At 45.8% G+C, this 21,569-nt stretch overlaps 1 protein-coding gene across 2 annotated transcripts in view; it reads right to left on the reverse strand.

The window, feature by feature from the left end:
- Positions 1-226: 226 nt before the first annotated feature.
- Positions 227-21,569, reverse strand: part of SECISBP2 (SECIS binding protein 2) — a 429,157-nt gene continuing 407,814 nt past the window's right edge. For both annotated transcript variants that reach the window (XM_078675640.1, XM_078675639.1), the window contains exon 13: positions 227-492. In XM_078675640.1, the coding sequence (XP_078531766.1) occupies positions 395-492 (98 nt within the window). In that variant the 3' untranslated portion in view covers positions 227-394. The remainder of the gene's footprint in view (positions 493-21,569) is intronic.

Here is a 21,569-nt window from a genome sequence, read left to right on the forward strand (position 1 = left end):
GTTGGGGGTACGGTGACTGTAAATACTTGGAACAAAATAATTTTGGCCTTGTTTTTGATGCCCACGTACAACAAGCTAATAAATTATTCATTATCATTCTAGGCAACTTCTGCATTTATTTATATAAACCAAACTTGTGGTAGAAATATAACACAAAAATAAAATGTTTTGTGGCATTCAGCTATATTATGCAGAATTATGGACAGTTCAATGAATACAAATTGCATATTGATAAATCTATTTAATAGACAATTTTGCAAAAGTTTGTACATTCTGGACAAAACAGTTATATACAGTAGTCAAAATCAATATTTATTTTACAACAAATTAAAGAAAAATGAAAACAGTCTTTATTCACATTTGCAATTCCGCCACAATTAATGATGGTTTCGTGTCATAAATGCAGGTTAAGCATTTCTGAAGTTGGCGCTCTATCTAAATACATTGAGTATGGGTCATAATCCTTCTCAAGCATTCTCTTCCAGATTTTAACTGAAAAGAAAAAAATGTTTAATTAATGCAAAACAGTTTATCAACCTGAAGATTATTTAATAATTATATGGGAATTTATCTTTTCTGTCTTTACATTGTGAACAATTCTATAAGGTAAAATGTACTTACCGGTAAGAATTGGTTTTCACTTTAAAAGGGGTGTAGATTCCCAAGCTTTACACACACTTGCCATCTAGGGTTGGGTGCAGACATTCCAAGTACTTTTTCTTTGAAGTAAAAGTTTCTTTTTCGAGCTGACGTATAACTGATCATACCTTCCCTAAAACCCACAGTGCACCACAACATACACTGTCTTGCTTAGCATTACTAGACTTACTCTCATCCGTATGGATAAACACAATCTGAGGTGCAGTCTATGTATACCGATGAACAATTACAAAATTAAATAAATACACATTTTATGAATTTTCACATGCCTAATAAGAGCACACTTATGGGGAGGTTGGGAGGGCACAAGTTCAACTACGTCACTATAAGCATCTGACTAATTCTTACAGATAGATATTCTTTTTGTTTGCAGCATGAGCTGATATAGATCAGATGCTCTGCATAGACTAAAAACTAGTGGCATTTTTTCTTAAGTGGTGGCTTACGAGCAATAGTAGAAGACATCCCATACAAAGATTTACGAACAGCTTGCCTGACATGTTCTTCTTTGCGGGCCTGAATGTCCACGCAATAGTGTTTGGTGAAAGTGTGAATGCTGGACCATATTGCAGTTCTACAAATGTCTGCCATTGGGATATGGTCAAGAAAAATTATAATAGCTTCCTTTTTGCAAGTGGAATGTGATCTGAGCACAGCTAGTAGTGTATATTTGCCTTTGGCATAAAGGACACAGATGCACTTAATCCACCCAGCAAGGCCCAGCTTGGATATAGGTTTCCCTAAAGGAGGCTTACCAAAAGCTACAAAATGTTTTTTAGTTTTCCCAAAAGCTTGCCTTTTTTTTTTTTTTTGCAGAGTTTTATATAGCGCGAACTAGAACCGAACCGAATCAGTTATCAGAGCGCTTTACATAGCACCAGTTACGTTACATGAGGAAACTTTCATTTTTAGGCACGGGGAGATTAAATGATTTGCCCAGAATCACAGGGTTTTTTTGCGTCGTTACCGAGACTCGAACCAAGTTTCCGAGGTCGAGCGCCTTAGCCGTTAGGCCAACCCCTCTCCCAATTGATTGGTTCTACGGGCTAATATTGAGAACCAACTGCAGATTTCGGCAGACCACTCATATAGATTCCTCTTGAAATTATGACATCACACAGAACCACATAAAAGAATCAAGCAAAAACCAAAAAACATTTACAATTTTCAAAGATCTTAACAAAGCAAAATTCAACAAAAGTTAGAAATAGGCTGGGATCATACCAGCAAAGCAATGACCCAGAACCTGTTTGTTTTTTATGCAAAAAATATTATATAATCATTTATTTTTAAATAAAATAATGCGGCAACACAAAAAACTGATGGAATCCAAACAAGGCATCAAAGTGACTAACAAACACATGGTTCAAACGCAGAGTGTCAAGAACGTCAAATGCACAAATCTCTGTATGATGCGCACAAAATTTCTTGGAGCAGAAGGGGCAAGCAAACATAAGAACAAAAAAGTCTATCTTGGCAAATTCATCAACGCCCCCTTAATAAAATTAATTGCATTTTCAGTACCTACCAAAAACTGACCAATCCGGACATATTGAAACACAATCCATGCTTGTGTGGGTTGATTTCTAACACTTCCAAATCCAAAATATTAAAATCTGAAGCTCCATCCCAAACACAAGATAACAGAAATCAAATCTGCCTGTAGATCCTTGACCAGTGTACGGCGTGAAACAAGCCTTGCCATCTTAAGCAGCTGACTTGATCACTGTGATAGACTAATCTCTTTGGACAGTCATGACCCATAGTAAGTAGAAATACCCATTCCTGAAGAAAAGCACAGCCATTTTCCAGGACATCTCCTCCAATGCCTACTGACTATTGTCTACCTAAAATGCACGTTTATCTTTTGGCTTAAAAAAAACATTATCCTCGGCTGGATGGTTTAATCTGGACAGTGGTGCTTTATTTTGCAAAGAGATGTATCTAGTACTAAACTAGCATTACTTTTAGAAACATCTTTTCCTGGATACCAAAACGAAATAATTTTCACAGAATTGAATTTTGCATTGTGTCACCTGCTGCACTGGGTCGACTAAACCAGCAAATGATAGTAGAGGAATCATATGGAGAGACGCTGCTCTTCTTGGCCCGTAATTGAAATCCAGCATGCATGGTCTGTTTTTAGTGTTGTTTGTTAAGCTTTTATACTGCCAGACTAGTAAGTTATTTGCAAAGTTTTTGTCTAAATCCTCTGTGAGACCTCAAGTGGAGTTGTGGTTCCCTTCTGATGCCAAATCTCTCCAAAAAAAGATAAATTAGAATCAGCTGAGTGGAAATCTGCTCAAATGGTGCAGGTCTGCACAATGGGTTGCATGAAAAGAGACAAAGATAGCCTCTCAAAATCTGGAAGTGAGACCAGTGGCGTCACTGGGGTTGGTGTCACCCGGTGCGGGTAACTCATGGTGTCACCCCCCTCACGACTTACCGCATGGACCACCTCTGTCGGAAATGTACGGCGCTAGGTACTGTCTTACTCCCTCTAGCTCCCTCTCTCTGTCTAGCTCCCTCTAGCTCCCTCTCTCTGTCTTACTCCCTCTAGCTCCCTCTGGTTCCCTCTCTCTCTGTCTTACTCCCTCTAGCTCCCTCTCTCTCTGTCTTACTCCCTCTAGCTCCCTCCTCCTCTGTCTTACTCCCTCTAGCTCCCTCTCTCTGTCTTGCTCCCTCTAGCTCCCTCTCTTACTCCTTCTAGCTCCCTCTGTCTCTGTCTTACTCCCTCTAGCTCCCTCTCTCTCTCTTACTCCCTCTAGCTCCCGCTCTCTCTCTCTTACTCCCTCTAGCTCCCGCTCTCTCTCTTACTCCCTCTAGCTCCCCCTCTCTCTCTTACTCCCTCTAGCTCCCTCTCTCTCTCTATCTTGCTCCCTCTAGCTCCCTCTCTCTGTTTTACTCCCTCTAGCTCCCTCTCTCTCTCTCTGTCTTGCTCCCTCTAGCTCCCTCTCTCTCTCTTACTCCCTCTAGCTTCCTCTCTCTCTGTCTTACTCCCTCTAGCCCCTCTCTTACTCCCTCTAGCTCCCTCTCTCTCTCTTACTCCCTCGAGCCCCCTCTCTCTCTGTCTTGCTCCCTCTAGCTCTCTTTCTCTCTGTCTTACTCCCTATAGCTCCCTCCCACTCTGTCTTGCTCCCTCTAGCTCCCTCTCTCTCTCTTACTCCCTCTCTCTGTCTAGCGCCCTCTAGCTCACTCTCTCTGTCTTACTCCCTCTAGCTCCCTCTCTCTGTCTAGCTCCCTCTCTCTCTGTCTTGCTCCGTCTAGCTCCCCCTGTCTCCCCCTCTCTGTCTTACTCCCTCTAGCTCCCTCTCTCTCTGTCTTACTCCCTCTAGCTCCCTCTCTCTCTGTCTTACTCCCTCTAGCTCCCTCTCTCTGTCTAGCTCCCTCTAGCTCCTCTCTCTCTCTCTTACTCCCTCTCACTCTGTCTTGCTCCCTCTAGCTCCCTCTCTCTCTATGTTAATCCCTCTAGCTCCCCCTCTCTGTCTAGCTCCCTCCCTCTCTCCCTGTCTTACTCCCTCTGTCTCCCTCTCTGTCTTACTCCCTCTAGCTCCCTCTCTCTCTGTCTTTCTCACTCTAGCTCCCTCTCTCTCTGTCTTACTCCCTCTAGCTCCCTCTCTCTCTGTCTTACTCCCTCTAGCTCCCTCTCTCTCTGTCTTACTCCCTCTAGCTCCCTCTCTCTCTGTCTTACTCCCTCTAGCTCCCTCTCTCTTACTCCCTCTAGCTCCCTCTCTGTCTTGCTCCCTCTAGCTCCCTCTCTCTCTGTCTTGCTCCGTCTAGCTCCCTCTCTCTCTGTCTTACTCCCTCTAGCTCCCTCTCTCTCCGTCTTAGTCCCTCTAGCTCCCTTTATCTGTCTTGCTCCCTCTAGCTCCCTCTCCCTCTCTTACTCCCTCTAGCTCCCTCCCTCTCTCTCTGTCTTGCTTGCTCTAGCTCCCTCTCTCTGTCTAGCTCCCTCTCTCGCTGGCGTACTCCCTCTAGCTCCCTCTGTCTCCCTCTCTCTCTGTCTTACTCTCTCTAGTTCCCTCTCTCTCTGTCTTACTCCCTCTAGCTCCCTCTCTGTCTAGCTCCCTCCAGCTCCCTCTGTCTCCATCTCTCTCTGTCTTACTCCCTCTATCTCCCTCTCTCTCTGTCTTACTCCCTCTAGCTCCCTCTCTCTGTCTTACTCCCTCTAGCTCCCTCTCTCTCTGTCGTACTCCCTCTAGCTCCCTCTCTCTCTGTCTTCTTCCCTCTATCTCCTTCTCTCTATATCTTCTTCCCTCTAGCTCCCTCTCTCTCTATCTTACTCCCTCTAGTTCCCTCTCTGTCTAGCTCCCTCTAGCTCCCCCTCTCTCTGTCTTACTCCCGCTAGCTCCCTCTCTGTCTAGCTCCCTCTCTCTCTGTCTTACTCCCTCTAGCTCCCTCTCTCTGTCTAGCTCCCTCTAGCTCCCCCTCTCTCTGTCTTACTCCCTCTAGCTCCCTCTCTCTCTGTCTAGCTCCCTTTCTCTCTCTGTCTTAATCCCTCTAGCTCCCTCTCTCTCTGTCTAGCTCCCTCTCTCTCTCTTACTCCCTCTGTCTCCCTCTCTCTCTGTCTTACTCCCTCTAGCTCCCTCTCTCTCTGTCTTACTCCCTCTAGCACCCTCTCTCTCTGTCTTGCTCCCTCTAGCTCCCTCTCTCTTATTCCCTCTAGCTCCCTCTCTCTTTGTCTCGCTCCCTCTAGCTACCTCTCTCTCTAGCTTACTCCCTCTAGCTCCCTCTCTCTGTCTTGCTCCCTCTAGCTCCCTCTCTCTTATTCCCTCTAGCTCCCTCTCTCTTTGTCTCGCTCCCTCTAGCTACCTCTCTCTCTAGCTTACTCCCTCTAGCTCCCTCTCTCTGTCTTGCTCCCTCTCTCTCTGTCTTACTTCCTCTAGCTACCTCTGTCTCCCTCTCGCTGTCTTACTCCCTCTAGCTCTCTCTGTCTTTCTCACTCTAGCTCCCTCTCTCTCTGTCTTTCTCACTCTAGCTCTCTCTCTCTCTGTCTTACTCCCTCTCTCTCTCTCTATCTTACTCCCTTTATCTCCCTCTCCCTGCGTCTTACTCTCTCTAGCTCCCTCTCTCTGTCATACTCCCTCTAGCTCCCTCTCTCTCTGTCTTGCTCTCTCTAGCTCCCTCTCTCTGTCTTACTCCCTCTAGCTCCCTCTCTCTCTGTCTTGCTCCCTCTAGCTCCCTCTCTCTTATTCCCTCTAGCTCCCTCTCTCTCTGTCTTGCAAACCATGCACCCTCAGATGAGCTAGGCTGCTATAGAGTTGCCTTGTAAGCAAAGAAAATTGCAGTCAAGCATTGCAGATCTCCTGCGAAACGCTGGCGAGTGTGAACAGCATGAGGAACAAGCTTGCACAGGGAGCGACAGTAAAGGTGAGAGCAGAGGCGAGGCAGCGAGGCTGCAGTGCAGATTGGTGTCACCCCAGGTGTTGGTGTCACCCGGTGCGGTCCGCACCCACCGCACCCCCCTAGTGACGCCACTGAGTGAGACATAAAGAGGGTATATGGAAGAGGCATTTAAATACCCCAGGCACTTGGATGAAGGCTGGAATGTGATGTTTAAGTAAATGCCCGAGAAACCCAGCCAAGCTGTTATTAGTGCAGCAGCTGGAGTGGAAGTGGTACAGAGGGTGCGGACAGCATCCTTAATTATGGCTTTTAGTTCCCAAACAGTTTTCGGCCCCACCCCCCTTTTCTAGCTTTCATTAGACCCATGGACCCTTTCCTAGGGCACCGCAATTGACAGATTATTTAAACGTTGTTGTGAAAAAATTCACAACAACTAGAATGAAACTGAATGATAACAAAATGTTGTCTAAGAAACTGGTTGACCCACCAGATTTCACAATTACATATCGAAAATGATTTGACATTTTGCCAGAGGAAGCCCTGAATAGAAGAGATGTGCAATGTGGCAAAATATGATTACATTCATAAGCATTTGGAAGAATGAATTTCCAAAAAAGCACGAAAATGTGACTTGAATTGCGAAATGTGTTGTCTGCATGTAAGAAGAACTGATGAGAGAGGTTGAGAAAAGAAACCATGAAGGGTGTGATGGAGCACTGGCAACAAAACACAGCAGCTGTGTCTGTGAAGACATATCTGAATTGAGAAAATCTGAAGGGAACCCTTTGTTCCAGTAGCATTACTTAAGAAGCCACAAAGACGCTCTGTATTTTTATCTAACGCAGAAGAGAATGGAGAATATGATGGACTGTATAGATTCTTTGTAACGTTTTGAGATGCAAATGACCTTTTGTATTGTAACAGAGTTGTAAGAGAGCTTTTCGATGTAATACATAAGGGCTCTTTTGACATCTGAATTGCGTAAAGGCCGTTTCTCAATCGTTTGATGTTGGGTAAAAAAAATGGTAGAACTTCTTATTGTTCTGTGTTATTTTGAGGCACACTCAACTTCACATTGCTTTATTAGACACCATCCTGGAAGAGTAAAGTAACATAGAAGTGCTCCACACCCCCTACGTCGAGGGTCGGGTTCGAGCCTTGTTAAAATGAGTTATTGTTGGTTGCCCCCATGAGACCATGTAGCAGGTTTTGGCTGTTTACAAAGTTTGTCAGCCTCATTTAAAGGGGTACAAACTCAGGCTTATTTTTAAATGCAGAACAAAGTTTTGGCTTTATGACCGGTAAGCCTTCCAAATTATAATGTAATTTTATGATTCATGGATCTCTACATTTTACCTCAATACAAGGAGATTTATCATCCAATGCACATCATTTATTTAATGACCTGAGACCAGCATATGCCGAGTGCAGACATCATGATAATAATAACTCCTCAATGTGATTATCTCCTGTCAAATAAGGCATATCACTTGTTATGCAATCATCAAAAATATGTTTGCCAAATACATTATTTAATACTCTTTATTGTCCTTATTTTGTGGCCTCGATTGAATGTATTGAACAACTAAATGAAACAATTACTTTAACAAGTTGCAAGTATGTGATGATTAAAAATTAACTAATGTGCTATTGTTTGTCTTGTTCACTGATCTTATTAGGTGTATGATGATGGCTATCTCTATTTTGTATGATTAGTTACAGATCGGTGACAACTGAAGTAATTGCTGGTAGCAGACCATTCAGATCGCAGATATAAATTATCTTGGGTAAGCTGGTATAGATATATGTAATTAATCCAAAACAATAACCATCAGACAATATTGCTTATTGAATGCTTAACAATCAGATCATGGTATGTTCTCGCACACACATATGATGTACTTTCAGTTGCACTGGAGGTGCGCTTATCTTTTCATTTTTGCATCCACAATGTTACAAAGGTGTCTGTTTGATTATATTTGTATTGCTGAACAAGCAACTTAACTTCAGTAGCGCATTATTAGCTAGAGACTATTTAGCCACAGATTCCTTACCTTAGAATGTTCTCCAGGCGTCCGACTGGATCTGGAAACTTTTGCTGCAGGAAGGTGGGGTCATTTGGCTCTGTGTGGCGTCATCCATGCCAGAAGGGATGTACATGGTGCCTATATAGGTGCCACCCCAGCGCACCACATCAGTTTCTTTCTCGACTCTCCACACCAGAAGCGCAGAGCCACAAGGAACAGTGACCACTGGTGTGGGAATTTATGGTCTTTAACTCGATAATCCGATTGCAGAGCAGCGAAGATGGGTGGGTCAGTAAGGAATCGTCGGCTAGATACAAGATAAGGCATTATCAGATGAACAAGTTACTTACCCTTGGTAGAGACTTTTAGCCACAGATTCCTTACATTAGAATAGATACCCAAGCAATACCTCCCCGAAGGCAGGGCTGTAACACGCATTATACTAAGAAGTCCTGTAGGACTGAATGGGCAAAATAGTCTGGTCTGGCAAGACTGCTCTCTAGGCAGTAGTGCTTCGTAAATATGTGCAAAGTAGCCGTAGCTGCTGCCTGACAGATATCCTGGACAGGAACTCCAAGATGTAATGGAGTGGTCGCAGCTTTAGCTCTGGTATAATGGGCGTGCAAACACTCCGGGGGTTGCTTTTTGGCCAGTGATTAACCGATTTTAATGCAGAGAAGTATCCATCGCAAGAGGGTCTGCTTCTGCACCACCTTTTCTTTCTTGGGTCTGACATATCTTACGAAGAGTTGATCAACTACCAGAAACTCACAAGGGTGATCAAGGTAGAATGACAATGCTCTTTTTGGGTCCAGTCAAAGTCTCCTCTTCTTTAGAAAGATGACACAGAGAGTAAAAGGTAGGCAGAGTGATGGATTGGCTTCCATGGAAAGGGCTAACCACTTTCGGTAAGAAAGATGCCCTAGTTCAAAGAACCAGTTTGTCAGGGTAGAAAGTGCGGCATGAATGATGCGCAGAGAGTGCCTGTAGCTCGGTGACCCTCTGCACAGGTGTTTTCGCTTGATTTTGATGGTGAGAAGTCTGAGTGGTGGGCAGTTGTGGAGAGGCTCCAAGGGGGAGCATACATCAGAAAAGTTAGAACCAGAGTTAGGTTCCAATGGGGCATAATAAAAGGCGCTGGAGGGATGTTGGAGACCTTTTAGGAACCTATATACAATAGGGGATTTTCAAAAGGGATAGCTGATCTGTCAACCACAAAATTGCAGAAAGGTAACGTTTTAATGTCCCCAGAGCAGAGCCCTGTAGGGCTAAGGAAAAAATAAATACAATAATCTGGGAAAGGGGTGTAGATATAGGGTCAACATGCTTACTTGCACTCAATGCCACAAACTTACTTTAACAGCCAGTACATACAATCTAGGTGGAGGGACGCATGGCTGCCAGGATAACATTGCAGACTTGGGGGGGAAGGTCAAAAGCGGTCAGCAGTCACCGCTCAATCTCCACGCATGAAGGTGATGAGTTTTCAGGTTTGTGTGCAGGATCCTGCCCTGTTGTTGCCCTGTTGTTGTGACAGAAGATCCTCCCAGAGAGGCAACCTGATCGGAACACCAATGCACATGGCTCAACTGCTCTAGATACCAGACTCTCCGTGCCTAATCCGAACTACAAAAATTACTTAAGACTGGTCATTTTTAATTTTCTTGAGAACTCTGGGAAGGAGTGGTATTGGAGAAAAGGTATACAGCTGGCCGGAGCTCCAATCAAGACGAAAAGCATCTCAGTGCTAGAGGTGCCTTGGAAACATCAGTGTGCAAAACTGCTGTTGTGTGTTCTTGGCAGAGGTAAACAGAGCTAACCAAGGTTTTCCCCCTTTTGAAAGAGACACCATTTGTGTTCCGCTAGGCACTGACGACATGAGTTTGTCCGATCTGACGTTTGGAGAGCCAGCCAGGTGTTGAACCACTAGGGAAATGCGCTGGTGTTCCAGCCATGTTCAGAGGTGCAAAGCCTCCAGACAGAGGGTCCACAACCCTACTCCACCTTGTTTGTAGCAGTACCACGTGTCGGTGGTGTTAATGCCAACCAGTTCTCCCGAAGCTCCAGTAGCTTGGTCTCCGGCGGAACCTGGACTTACATCAGAGTCCTTTGATCTCCACCGCTTCCTCATGGCTGCCCCAGCCCAGGAGTGATAAATCAGTCACTACAGTTAGCTCTGGTTGAGGACGGGAAAGGGATCTGCCACCGACCCAATTGCGGTTCATTAGCCACCGCTGCAGCGCTTTTGCAGTTCCCTCTGAGATCTGGATCATGTCCGAGAGATTAAGGAGATTCACGAATAAGAAGGTGCACTCAATAAGAAAAATAATAAATCCAAGTGAACAGATATATTCCAAAATTCTTCTTTTATTCATGAAACCATTAAGAGATGGCAAACAACCAACACGTTTCGTTCCTTATTGCCACAGAAACTTCTTCAAGACTAAGAGTCAATCGAAATGGGGAATAATAGAACCACAGGAATACGGAGTCCAAATAATCTCAATGTCAGCTTGTGTATAGACTTCAAATTATGTACATAAATGGCACATCAGAATCTGAAACTTAACAGAAGAGGAATGAATAATGCCAACAATATACAGGTACCAAAGCAGATCATGCGAAGTATAAATCCTGTCACGATGTGCAGAGGGTTTACCAGTTATCATGCCGCTCTTCGTGTCCGTATCACACTGACTATCACTCTGTAAAGCTTCTGCTTTTTGAGTCGGGAATTACATCTCGTACCACTGGCTTTGGCACCTGAACTCTGAAGGCATTATTCATACCTCCTTTTCAATTAAAGACTAATACAGTGTAAAACATCTGTACATTGTGACAGGATTTACACTTCGTATGATCTGCTTCGGTACTTGTATATTGGAGGCATTATTCATACCTCCAGAGTCCTCTCAGGACAAATAATAAGGACTCTGCTCCTTGTGGGTCTACAAATAGTCTTCTTACATCGGAACACCTGACAGGCCATAAGGTTCAATTATACATAGTCCAATGGTAAACAAAGGTTGTAGATCTTGTGTTGGTCTGATCACAGGATTATACTGTTGCATATTGGCTAACATTTAAATTGAGTGTTCTCCATACCCATCCACCACGAGTTATTCTCATAAGATCTGTCCCAATGCTTTCTGGGCTGGCCCAGTCTGAGGTTTACAATGTTCACTGGAGAAGTGGAGATTCATTTTCACGACTTTGGTGTAGGATGTTTGGTTCTGTTACGTGAAGGTACCAGAGGTCTATGAAGTACGCTTAAACTCGAACGTGGGAAGGGCAATCTCAGGTGTAGTGTATGTCCTGGGGCATGCTGGGTTTCGCTAGATGGATCATGAGTCACCTCAAAACTGGAATCAACTTGTAACGTCTACCACTACATGGAAAAAGCGTGTAAAGCATGTGATCTACAACACCAGCTTGCAAACATGTAAGCACTATAAGTAAACTACACAGTACCCCAGCTAACTCAGTATTAAGCAACTGTCAAAGCCTACAATGTACAAGTCCCACTTCCCACAACTCAAGCATTAGTTAAAACATTCACTTCTGAAGCTCACCATCCACACACGTTCTCACTTTAAAGCTTCTTAATCACATTATGACCACATTTTTAGGTTTGGCCTCAAGACAGCTTTAGTTGTGAAGCAATATACTGATTTTGCAAGTGAACTGCAAAAAAGTTGCAACAAATTCACACACTCTACATACAAAGAAGGACTTTTGGTCAGCAGGCATCACCTAGCTATCATTCGTATTTTGCTTCCGCCCACCAAAGCCTACAGCATGGGCCAAGGGGTGAGCTATCTTTACTGACTGCCCCCTTCACTCTGAGTGAGTCACAAATTCTGTATTTCGTCTGTAGCAAAGGTGGTTTAGTACACATTGTTCACATCCATCTAAAAATAGCTTCTTCAGTAGCAAAAGTGGCTTAAAGAATGCTTTTTTATTCTATTTATTTTTCATCTAAACTTTAAATACCGCTATTTATTTTGCCTGCAGTTTGGTTGCCCAGTTAAATAGTAATCTATTTTGTGTTTCTTCTTGAAGTTGCCGTTATAAAGTTCTTAAGTGACACTGTAAACTTGGAGCTGCCTGTGATTTGTGATTTTGTTTTCTTGTGTCCTTTGCCAATAATAATTATAAAATGCACGGTACAGGTCAGAGCTCTTTACGCTTACCCCACTGCTCGGGTTCAGGTAAATGATATTCTCTCCGAAACCTTCCCTATAGAGTGGGGGACCAGACATGGTTGCCCCCTGTCCCTCCCTCCTCTTCGTGCTTGCAATAGAACCACTGGTCGTACTTCTCCGCACGGACTTCCTCTTAGCTTAGAGGTGGGGGACAGGCCACAAGGACCGCATTGCGCTGTACGTGGGTGACGTCCTGTTGTATTTGGCCCTGTCGGCTGTGAGTGGACCCAGCTGCCTCCGACTCCTTGAGCGATTCAAGCAAGCATCCGGTCTGCAGTTGAACCCCTCTAAGTCTGGTCCCTCTAGCATTGATTAGGCATTGCTTTGATTGGCAGGCGACAATCCCCCTGCGTAGACTTACTACCTAGATATATGGGTAACTGTACACCCAAGCTCACTTGGACCCTTAACCTCCACCCTCGGATACGGTAGGCCAAGTAGGATCTCAAGTGGCGTACCCTCCCCCTCAACACCTTAGGCCTTATCACCATCTACAAAATGATGATCCTCCCACGAATACTGTATGTTTTTCAGAACTTACTACTTCAGCAATCCCAAGCCTGGTTTTCTGTCCTTGACAGCGCTACAAAATCATTCTTGTGGAGGGGTTGCCGGCCACGCATCGCATTACCAACGGGGGCCTTATGGTGGGGGCCTAGGCATGTTCAACCTCTACCTTTACTACCTATCTTCTCACCTACTTGTCACCCATAATTGGTTCGATGGGGGGGTGGTCAGACCCCGCCTACCGGGTGGAACTTTTCCATCTAGACATCCCTCTAATTCAGACCCCGCTTTACGGAGCCCCGATCTCACTCTCGTTGTCTACAGTGGTGTTCCTCACATGGAGGGTGGCCCTAAACCACGTGCGATGGGAGATTAGACTCACACAACAAACCCCACTTTGGCATGGCACCTTGTTGAAGGAAACTACGATTCTTTTAAAAAAAAAACATATCTTTATTGATTTTCAGCAAGTTATAGATATTTTCAACTTTGACAGCTTTGTTATGCGTAATATCACAGTATCATTTACTAGAACAGCTTTGGTGGGGTGCCAAGTAGTACCATACACAATTGTCATAATACGTAATTAACATTTTATGCATGCCATTGAATGTTATTGACACTAGACCATTGTCATTTTCAACAAATAAACTGCAAACTACATGGAATTATTTGATCTCATCTGACTTATGTATGCAATGTAGATTTGGCCATTTGTGGACAGGATAAGTGACTGTGTGGCCGTAGATTACATTGGGAGGAGGGCAGGGAAAACTGCGCACCCCGCTTAATCGTGGGTATATGTTAGACCAAGTCCATATTAGAGTCAGCTATGCGTACTGTGAGGGTACGCCGTATATGCAATCATGTGCCATTGTATTATGCTGGGTGTACACAGCAAAGACGTGCTTCACGACGTGGTTGAACTCGACGCATTCAGTTTCGTTTCTATGAATGTCAAGTACTCACGCCATTGTAGAAGGACTAGTCCATGGAGGTGCACTTGGGTTATTGGGTACTTGTGTTGAATGCCCCGCAACTAGTGTTCTGTGGAGGTCCAAAAGCCAAGATCGTGTATTAGGGCCAGAGCGCAACTTCCAAATCATAGCTATTTTGAGTTTTGCTAATCTCAAAGCCAAGTCTAGAAATTTATTGAGGTTCTTGCGTGAGGCAGTGCGTTTGGTGATGCCAAGCAGGAAGTGTGGGCCCTGAGCTGTCATTAAAGTGTCCGCTGCTTCCGTCAGCATTGCCGCTATCTTATTCCAATATGTACTGAGGCGAGGGCAGGTCCAGACCATATGATGAAATGTTGCTTCTGAGGTTAAGCAGCGAGGGCAAGCATCAGCAGAGGTAGGATACATACGAGCCAGTCTATGTGGTGTTAAATATGTGTGGTGTAGGTAATTGTAATTGCGTATACTTCAGCCTAGCATTCATGGATATGATTTGAGGGTAGCATATACATTGTGTCCATTAGCTATCGGTAATAGTGATCGACAACGCTGAATTCCAGTATGCGCGCAGTGGTATCAACAGGGGTGTAGGATCGAGTCTGAGGGAGTTATAGATTGCTGTTACCGCACATTTGCCTCTTCCACGTGTCAGTAGAGTTTGTAATGGCTGCGATGTGGCAGGTTATGCACGGTTATTCCCCCACGTCTGGAGGAATTGCTGCGATAATATTGCGTGAAGCATGAAAGTCCCCTGTGGTATTCTGTAGTCCTCTATTAACCCCTCGAGATCTTGCAGCTGTGAATCTACAAGTCACCCCAGGTGTCCAACCTTGCCACCCTCCAGGACTCAAGCTCCGGGCATCTGTGACAGGCAAATGAACCCGGAAGAATCTTAATTGGTAGACTGGGAGCGTATGGCCCAGGTTGGCCTTTGGGTAGCACATATCTTAACCAGCTACGTTTGGCCACCATCATTCGCACGTTAACCTGTTTCCTCTGCAGTATGGTTGTGAAAACCGAGAGCCATTCTATCACAGCTGGTTGTCACAGTGGCAGCGCCCAAGAGGCCGGATCGGTAACGTTAAAACCCGCGAGCCACCTCATTGGCCATTGCAGTTGTGCTGCAGCATAATAATACTCGTAATTAGGTGCCCCATCTGTTAGTGGCAGGTACAATTTAATAAGAGTACCACCTTAGATCTAGAACCCCCCATATCAGGGAGACAAGTAGCGATTCCAGATCTTTAAATATACTATGTGGTATTTCATGAGGAAGGACAGAGAAGAAATACAAAAGCTATGGAAGTAAAAGCATTTTGGAAATAGCAACCCGACCCATAGGGGATAAGGGCAGACTCAACCAAAAAGGAAGAGCTGTGCGAGCTCTAGTAATTGCCTTACCCAGGGTCTCATCTATGATGTCTGAGCGGGAGTAATAGACTTGAACACCCAAAAAATTGAAAGTGGCAAATGTCCATTCCAATGGGGTTCGAGGCATAGTTTGTCTCTGGTCTGGTGAAAGTGATTTCATTGGAAACACTGCAGACTTAGACCAATTGACCCGCAAACCCGAGGCCTGAGCATGGGCATCTAGCAGTGCCATCAATTCTTGCAGAACAGTGACCTGGCCACGCAGGAAGATTAGTGCGTCGCCTGAATAGAGCGAGACTATGTGCCATTGTCTGTCCGCCTGAATGCCCCAATCCAGTGCCCGTTGGTGCAGCTTGCCTGCCAAAGGCTCCATGCCCAATGCAAATAAAATGGGCGAGAGAGGGCGGCCCTGTCTGGTGCCACGCTCTATTACGAACGACGGAGAGATGACGCGGCCAGTCTTTACTCTAGCTTGTGGCTTCATTTATAGTATTCCTACCCATCTCAAGAATTTTTAATGCCGATGCAAACAACACAGCTAATAATTATTGGCAACCCAAAGTATCAAACACCCTTTCAATATCTAGATTGGTAACCAAGGGGTTTCAGGTTCCGTACAGGCCCAGTCTCACAATTTAAAGAGACGGCGCAGGTTCAGGCCAGTGCTTCTCCCCGGAATAAAACCATTTTGATCTTCATGTATGTTAGAACTGGGGGTCTCTAGTTGGCAGAGGTAGGTATATTTGTCCAAATAGGGAACCTTGCTTCTACTCAGGGTAAGGGGGATACACGCTTTAGATAACCCCTGCTCACCCCCTTGGTAGCTTGGCACGAGCAGACAGGCTTATCCCAAAGGCAATGTGTAAAGTGTTTGTACCAATACTCACAGTAACACAGTGAAAACACCACAAATGGGCACTACACCAGTTTAGTAAAATAAAATATCTTTATCTAAACTAAACAAGACCAAAACGACAAAAATCCAACATCCACAAACTCATCAGAATGTCTTTAGAAAGGTTGCTGCAAAAATAAACTTGTAGATGATGTAATGCAACACTTTACTCACAAAGTAACTGGGATGCGTAACGCAAAACAAACAAAATGGTCGCAGAGAAGGCGATGCGTCGTTTCTTCCTGAGCTCCGCTTCCGATGCGACAAGATGGCACCGCGATGCGTTGCGACGATCCGGTGCGATGCGAGAAAATGGCATTTTTACTGCGATGCGACAACGTAGAGGCGATGCGTGCACCCCCGACGGCAGTGCGGCGAACTCAGTGATTTTCTGAGCCGTGACAGGCCCTGCGACATGCTTCTCCGTTGATGCGAAGACACCCTTGGTGACAGCGACACGCTTCTCCGGTGTTGCAGCGTCGATCAGCAGAAGCGCGCTTCCTCAGCGATGAGACAGCCCTGCAACATGCTTCTTTGGTTATGCGACGGCACCCTCTGTGCGGCGGCACGCTTCTCCGGTGATGCGATGGCGAACAGCGGCAGTGGCGACACGCTTCCTCGATGATGCGACAGCGGCTGCTGCGGCGGAGTAACGCTTCTCTCATTGCGTTGCGCTTCCAGCTCCCTTCAGCAAAAAGGCCTCACACACAGTTACAGGCCCTCCTGGCAGACTGGAACTCCCAGCAAGGATGTTCAGGGTAGCTGGGGGTGAAGTCCTTTTGTGCCTGGGACTTCAGAAACAAGAGGCCAGCTCTTCTCAGGCCCTTGGAGACTTTTCTTCAGATGGACACAGTACACAGCAAAGTCCTTCTTCAAGCAGGGGACACAGCAAAGTCCTTTAGTCCTCTCCTCAGTAGAAACAGCAAACTGCAGGCCAGCCCTAGACACACAGCAAGGGCAGTACTTCTCCTCAGTCTCTTCAGCTGATCTTCGGCAGGGATTACTCTTGATCACGAAGTAGTCTAAAGTTCAGGGGTTTCAGCTATCATATTTATACCCCACAAGTCTTTGTTCTCTATGTGTGAGGGGTCCTGGACCCAGTCCAAACCAATTCTGGGTGCACTCTGCTACTGCACAACATCTTCCTTTTTCACTGTGCGCCAGGGTCATCAGACGCACCACAGGAGGTGGAGCCAGCATTGTGGAAGGCAGGCACAGCCCTATTCAGGCACAGGTGCTACTCCTCCCACCACTCCAAATGCAGATCGGCCTATTCAGCCTAGTGCTGACTCACTCAGACTCCTGGAGCCACCCCAGCCCCTGTCACTCTCAAACCAGACAGTCAATCCACAAACAGGCAGATGCACACACAAAGGTTGAACAAGAAAATAGCCACTTTCTAAAAGTGATATTTTCAAACACAGAATTTAAAAACCATCTTTACTAAAAGATGTGTTATTAAATTCTGAGTTCAGGGATACCAGACTCCAATTTTCTATCTCACTCCTATGTGAAAATATGCAGGTAAACATGTTACACAGCATTCCCCATTCTGGCCTATGGGCAAGATAGCCTTTCAACAGCGAAAAACTAAATTGGCAGTATTTCACTAACAGGACATGTTACCCACTCTAGTACATGTCCTACCTTTTACATACACTGCACCCTGCCCGGGGGGGGGGGGGTACCTTGGGCCTACCATAGGGGTGTCCAATGTGTAGGAAAAGGGATGGGTCAGGCCTGGCAAGTGGGTGCACTGGCCAGGTCAACATGGCAGTTAAACTGCGCACAGGCACTGCGGTGGCAGTCCTGGGACCTATTTTCAGCGCTACTCATGTGGGTGGCACAATCAGTGCTGCAAGCCCACTAGTAGCATTTGAATTCCCAGCCCTGGCACACTCAGTGCACTTTACTAGGGACCTACTGGTAAAACAAATAAGACAATAATTGAAACCAATCAGAATAGCAATTTACACAGGGAGCACTTGCACTTTGGCACTGATCAGCAGTGGCAAAGTGCTCAAAGCATCTAAACCAGCAAGAACGAAATCCAGCACAGTGTCAAAAATACAGGAGGTAGAGGCAAAAAGTCAGGGGAAACCACGCCAAGGATGCCAGGTCTAACAATGTACTAGTATGGGTATTGCTTCTAGTAGTCTATCGGCGATAGGAGGCCATTTGGAGGGGATCCCACCTGGTTTAGGCAGCACCACTAGTGTTGCTTCACGCAAAGATGGCGAGAGCTCTCCCCTCACAAATGCTTCTTCATACATACTGGAAAGCCGAGGTATAAGTTGCTCAGTATAAGTTGAATAAAACTCAGAGGGCCAGCCATCCGCCGTCAGGGTCCTACCCATTGGCAACAGCTTGATAGAGTCAGAGATTTCGTCTACAGTAATAGGTTCCTCAAGCAAATCATATCGGGGTTGTGTTACCTGCGGGAGCTGGATTTGTGATAACAACTATTGAATGTGAGGGAGATGACCAGTGTTGGGAGCACTGTACAGAGAGGTATAATAAATAAAGAAGGATACTGAGTGTTCAAGCTGCCCTCATTAGTATATATCGCCATGATGGGGGGTTGTGAAGTGTAATTTTTCAATAACCAAGCTAGCATTTAGCCCACTTTGTCTTCCTCAGAATGCTGACAAGCTAAGTATTTATAGTCCAGCGCACAGAGACTAGCCAGTGTCTCCTTGTATGCAAGACGTGCCTCAGCCAGCGAGGGAATAATATGAAGCTCTGTAGGTGACAGTAGCCTGCACCTTTGCATTTCCAACTCGTGTTTCTGTAGTTCTGATGCAAGTGCCAAACAGGAACCGTGTGTTGTTTTAATGATGTGACCACGAAGAACCGATTTGAATGCATCCCATTCAACACCTATATTGGAGGCAGTGCCTGTGGTGGTCTGGAAGTATGTGGTGATAGAGTATGAGAGAGAGAGGAGCGGAACGCCGCGTACTTGAGAGCAGCAATGGGGAGACACCAGGTGGGGATCATGGCTCTATGCGTACCCCACGAAAGGTGCAATTGCAGTGGACTGTGGTCAGAGATTGTGCACACCAATTATTCTGCATGCGCTACCCTGGGCAAGGCATTGGTCGAGCAGTATATTGCATCTATCCTTGTGTGAATGTTGTGAAGTGTGGAATAACATGAATATGTACGCGTTGTAAGATGCTTACTCCGCCAGTGTCAGCTTAAAGGATTGTGCCCTCGGGACCGGTGGAGGTGAACGATCCAATGCAAGATCGTGGATGCAGTTATAATCTCCACCCCGGAATGTTGGCGCTGTGGGATCAGAAAGCAGGGATGGTGTAAGTGTTTGTAGAAATAAACCTTGCCCGGAGTTTGGGGCGCATAGGGAGACCACTATCAGCAGGAAACCATCAAAGTGATCTTCCAGGATGGTGTAGCGACCTAGAACGTCAGTCTGGATGTGTAGTATTTTTAAAGGAGTGCCCGGTGCCACCAATATAAGGGTGCCCCTGGCATACCCAGAGTATGTGGTCCCTATGACTGTGCTCCTCCAACATTTACGAAGTGAGGGTTTGTGTAGGGAGATGCATTTCTTGTATTAATGCGACTGAAATCCTATGACTATGCAAATACTGATAGACCTTATGGCATTTAACACATCCTGCTAATCCCCGCACATTCCAGGTTAATAAGGTATAATCATTGTTTACCATCTAATCATCAGTAAGGAAGAGAATGGAAGCACAGCTACACTCAGTTCTCCGACCCCGCCAGCTATGTCACTGTCCCTGCACCCCACCCCTGACCACACTACAGCCGTGATAACAACTATCCTGCACTTTATGAACGACAAAGCAAGAAAGACAGATTGTATTGAACAATAAAAATTCCCAACTTCCCACCCCAGGCCGACTTTCCAACGGGTAATTGGCCATCTGCACTGAAATGCAAACAGACCAAAGCAGAAAAAAGCAATAAAGGAAAAGAGAGAAAGATTGTACATTATTGAGTCCTAAGAATATAGTGCAAATGAGAGGAGAGAGAAAAGGGATAAAAGGATGAAATAGAAGAAAACTTAGAGATTCTGTATCAGCCACTTAGCGTTTTCAGGGGGTGTAGAAGTTCTGTTCGCTGTCTGAAGGCTGGTCCCCATGTATAGATCAGACCTGCAATGTTCATAGTTCCAGCACGTAGCTGTCACACCGAGATAGGCGGACCGACAACCATATTGGAGATGAGCCATCAGTATTTCGCCTGCAAACATTCAAAGTATCGACCGGGGGATCATCAGAGTTCCGCTGCCGTCTGTGGGGTAATCTCCGGGCCCTCCCTCAATGCTACATGTTGTGAGTCAGTTAGGGGCAATGTCTGATCTTGCGCCATATCAGAGTCCGAGTTAGTTCTGGAGAGTGTTGCAGGGCCACCCAGATGTTCTGCCGTCTTTATAGCCAGCTCACGTTCTTTTGTCAGCTGAGCCTTCGTTGGACGCTGTAGTCTGCCCTTGCCGTGGCCCCTTCGTGTACCTGCGAATTTCAAAGCCTGTCGGGGGTCTGCCGAGATAGTGGGTGGAGCATGTACAAATCCGTTTTGGTCTATCCATGACCAGGTCTCCTCAAGGTGTAGAGCAAAAAATGCTAGTCTTCGTGGTGAATACGTAGTTTGGCTGTATACTGCAATGCGTATTGTATCTCGTGGTCTCTGAGGCATTGCTTAACTTCCATACAGGAGGATCTGCAGTGCTGCACTGTCGGGGTATAGTCCGGGTAGATGTGCACCGTTGCGTTCTCAATTTGCCAAGGGGCCGCAAGCCCTGGTCACCTGGAGTATGTGGTCCCCGTTGTGATAGTTATACAGTCTCGCCACCACTGACCTAGAAGGATTACACAGACGTGGGGGGGCTGCCTAGCACTCTATGCGCCCTCTCTATTGAAAATAATTTTGGAGTTTTGCCTTGAAGGACATCCACGGCGAGCCAGGACTCTAAAGCTCCATGCTGTGGCCATTCACCAGTTCTGATGGCCCCACGATGCGGATATTGTTTCTGCGGGACCGTCCTTCCTGGTCCTCTACCCAGCTTTTCAAGTATTACACCTATTGCTGGAGGGATTTTATCTGATCTGTGACCGTGGAGACAGTAGGGCGTAAGGATGCTAATATGGATTCCTCCAAAATTCCTGTTTCTGTATGTAGGGAGTCAATTTTTGGGCCCAGTGTAGTTTCAATGTCTAGTATCGCTGCCATCGGTTCATCAAACCGATGTGAATGGCTGGAAGGAGCGGCTAGGTTTGAGGTTGCATGCTGTGTGGCGTCCTCCCCAACAGCAGCAAGAGTTGTTACATCAGTCAGCTGAGGTTGCGCCTTGTCCGCTCAGGGCTTCTCCATCCTTCTTATTTAAACTTGCATCGTTGCACTTAAGGATGCCCTTGTACTGTTACTTCACGGTGGGAGAGTTGGGGTGCCTCACTAGAGTTGTAAAGCGCACCAGAGAGCCACAAGTTAATACTCCGATATCATAATGTGGGTGAACAGAGCAGCCGGAACAGACACGCACTGACGGAGGAATTGCCAGGTGCACCTACTTAGTGGACTGCCATTGTTGTCTGGGCGGCGGTCCTCTTCAGTATCA

The sequence above is a fragment of the Lissotriton helveticus genome, chromosome 2_1 (genome assembly GCF_964261635.1).
Source record: "Lissotriton helveticus chromosome 2_1, aLisHel1.1, whole genome shotgun sequence".
Classification (NCBI taxonomy): domain Eukaryota; kingdom Metazoa; phylum Chordata; class Amphibia; order Caudata; family Salamandridae; genus Lissotriton; species Lissotriton helveticus.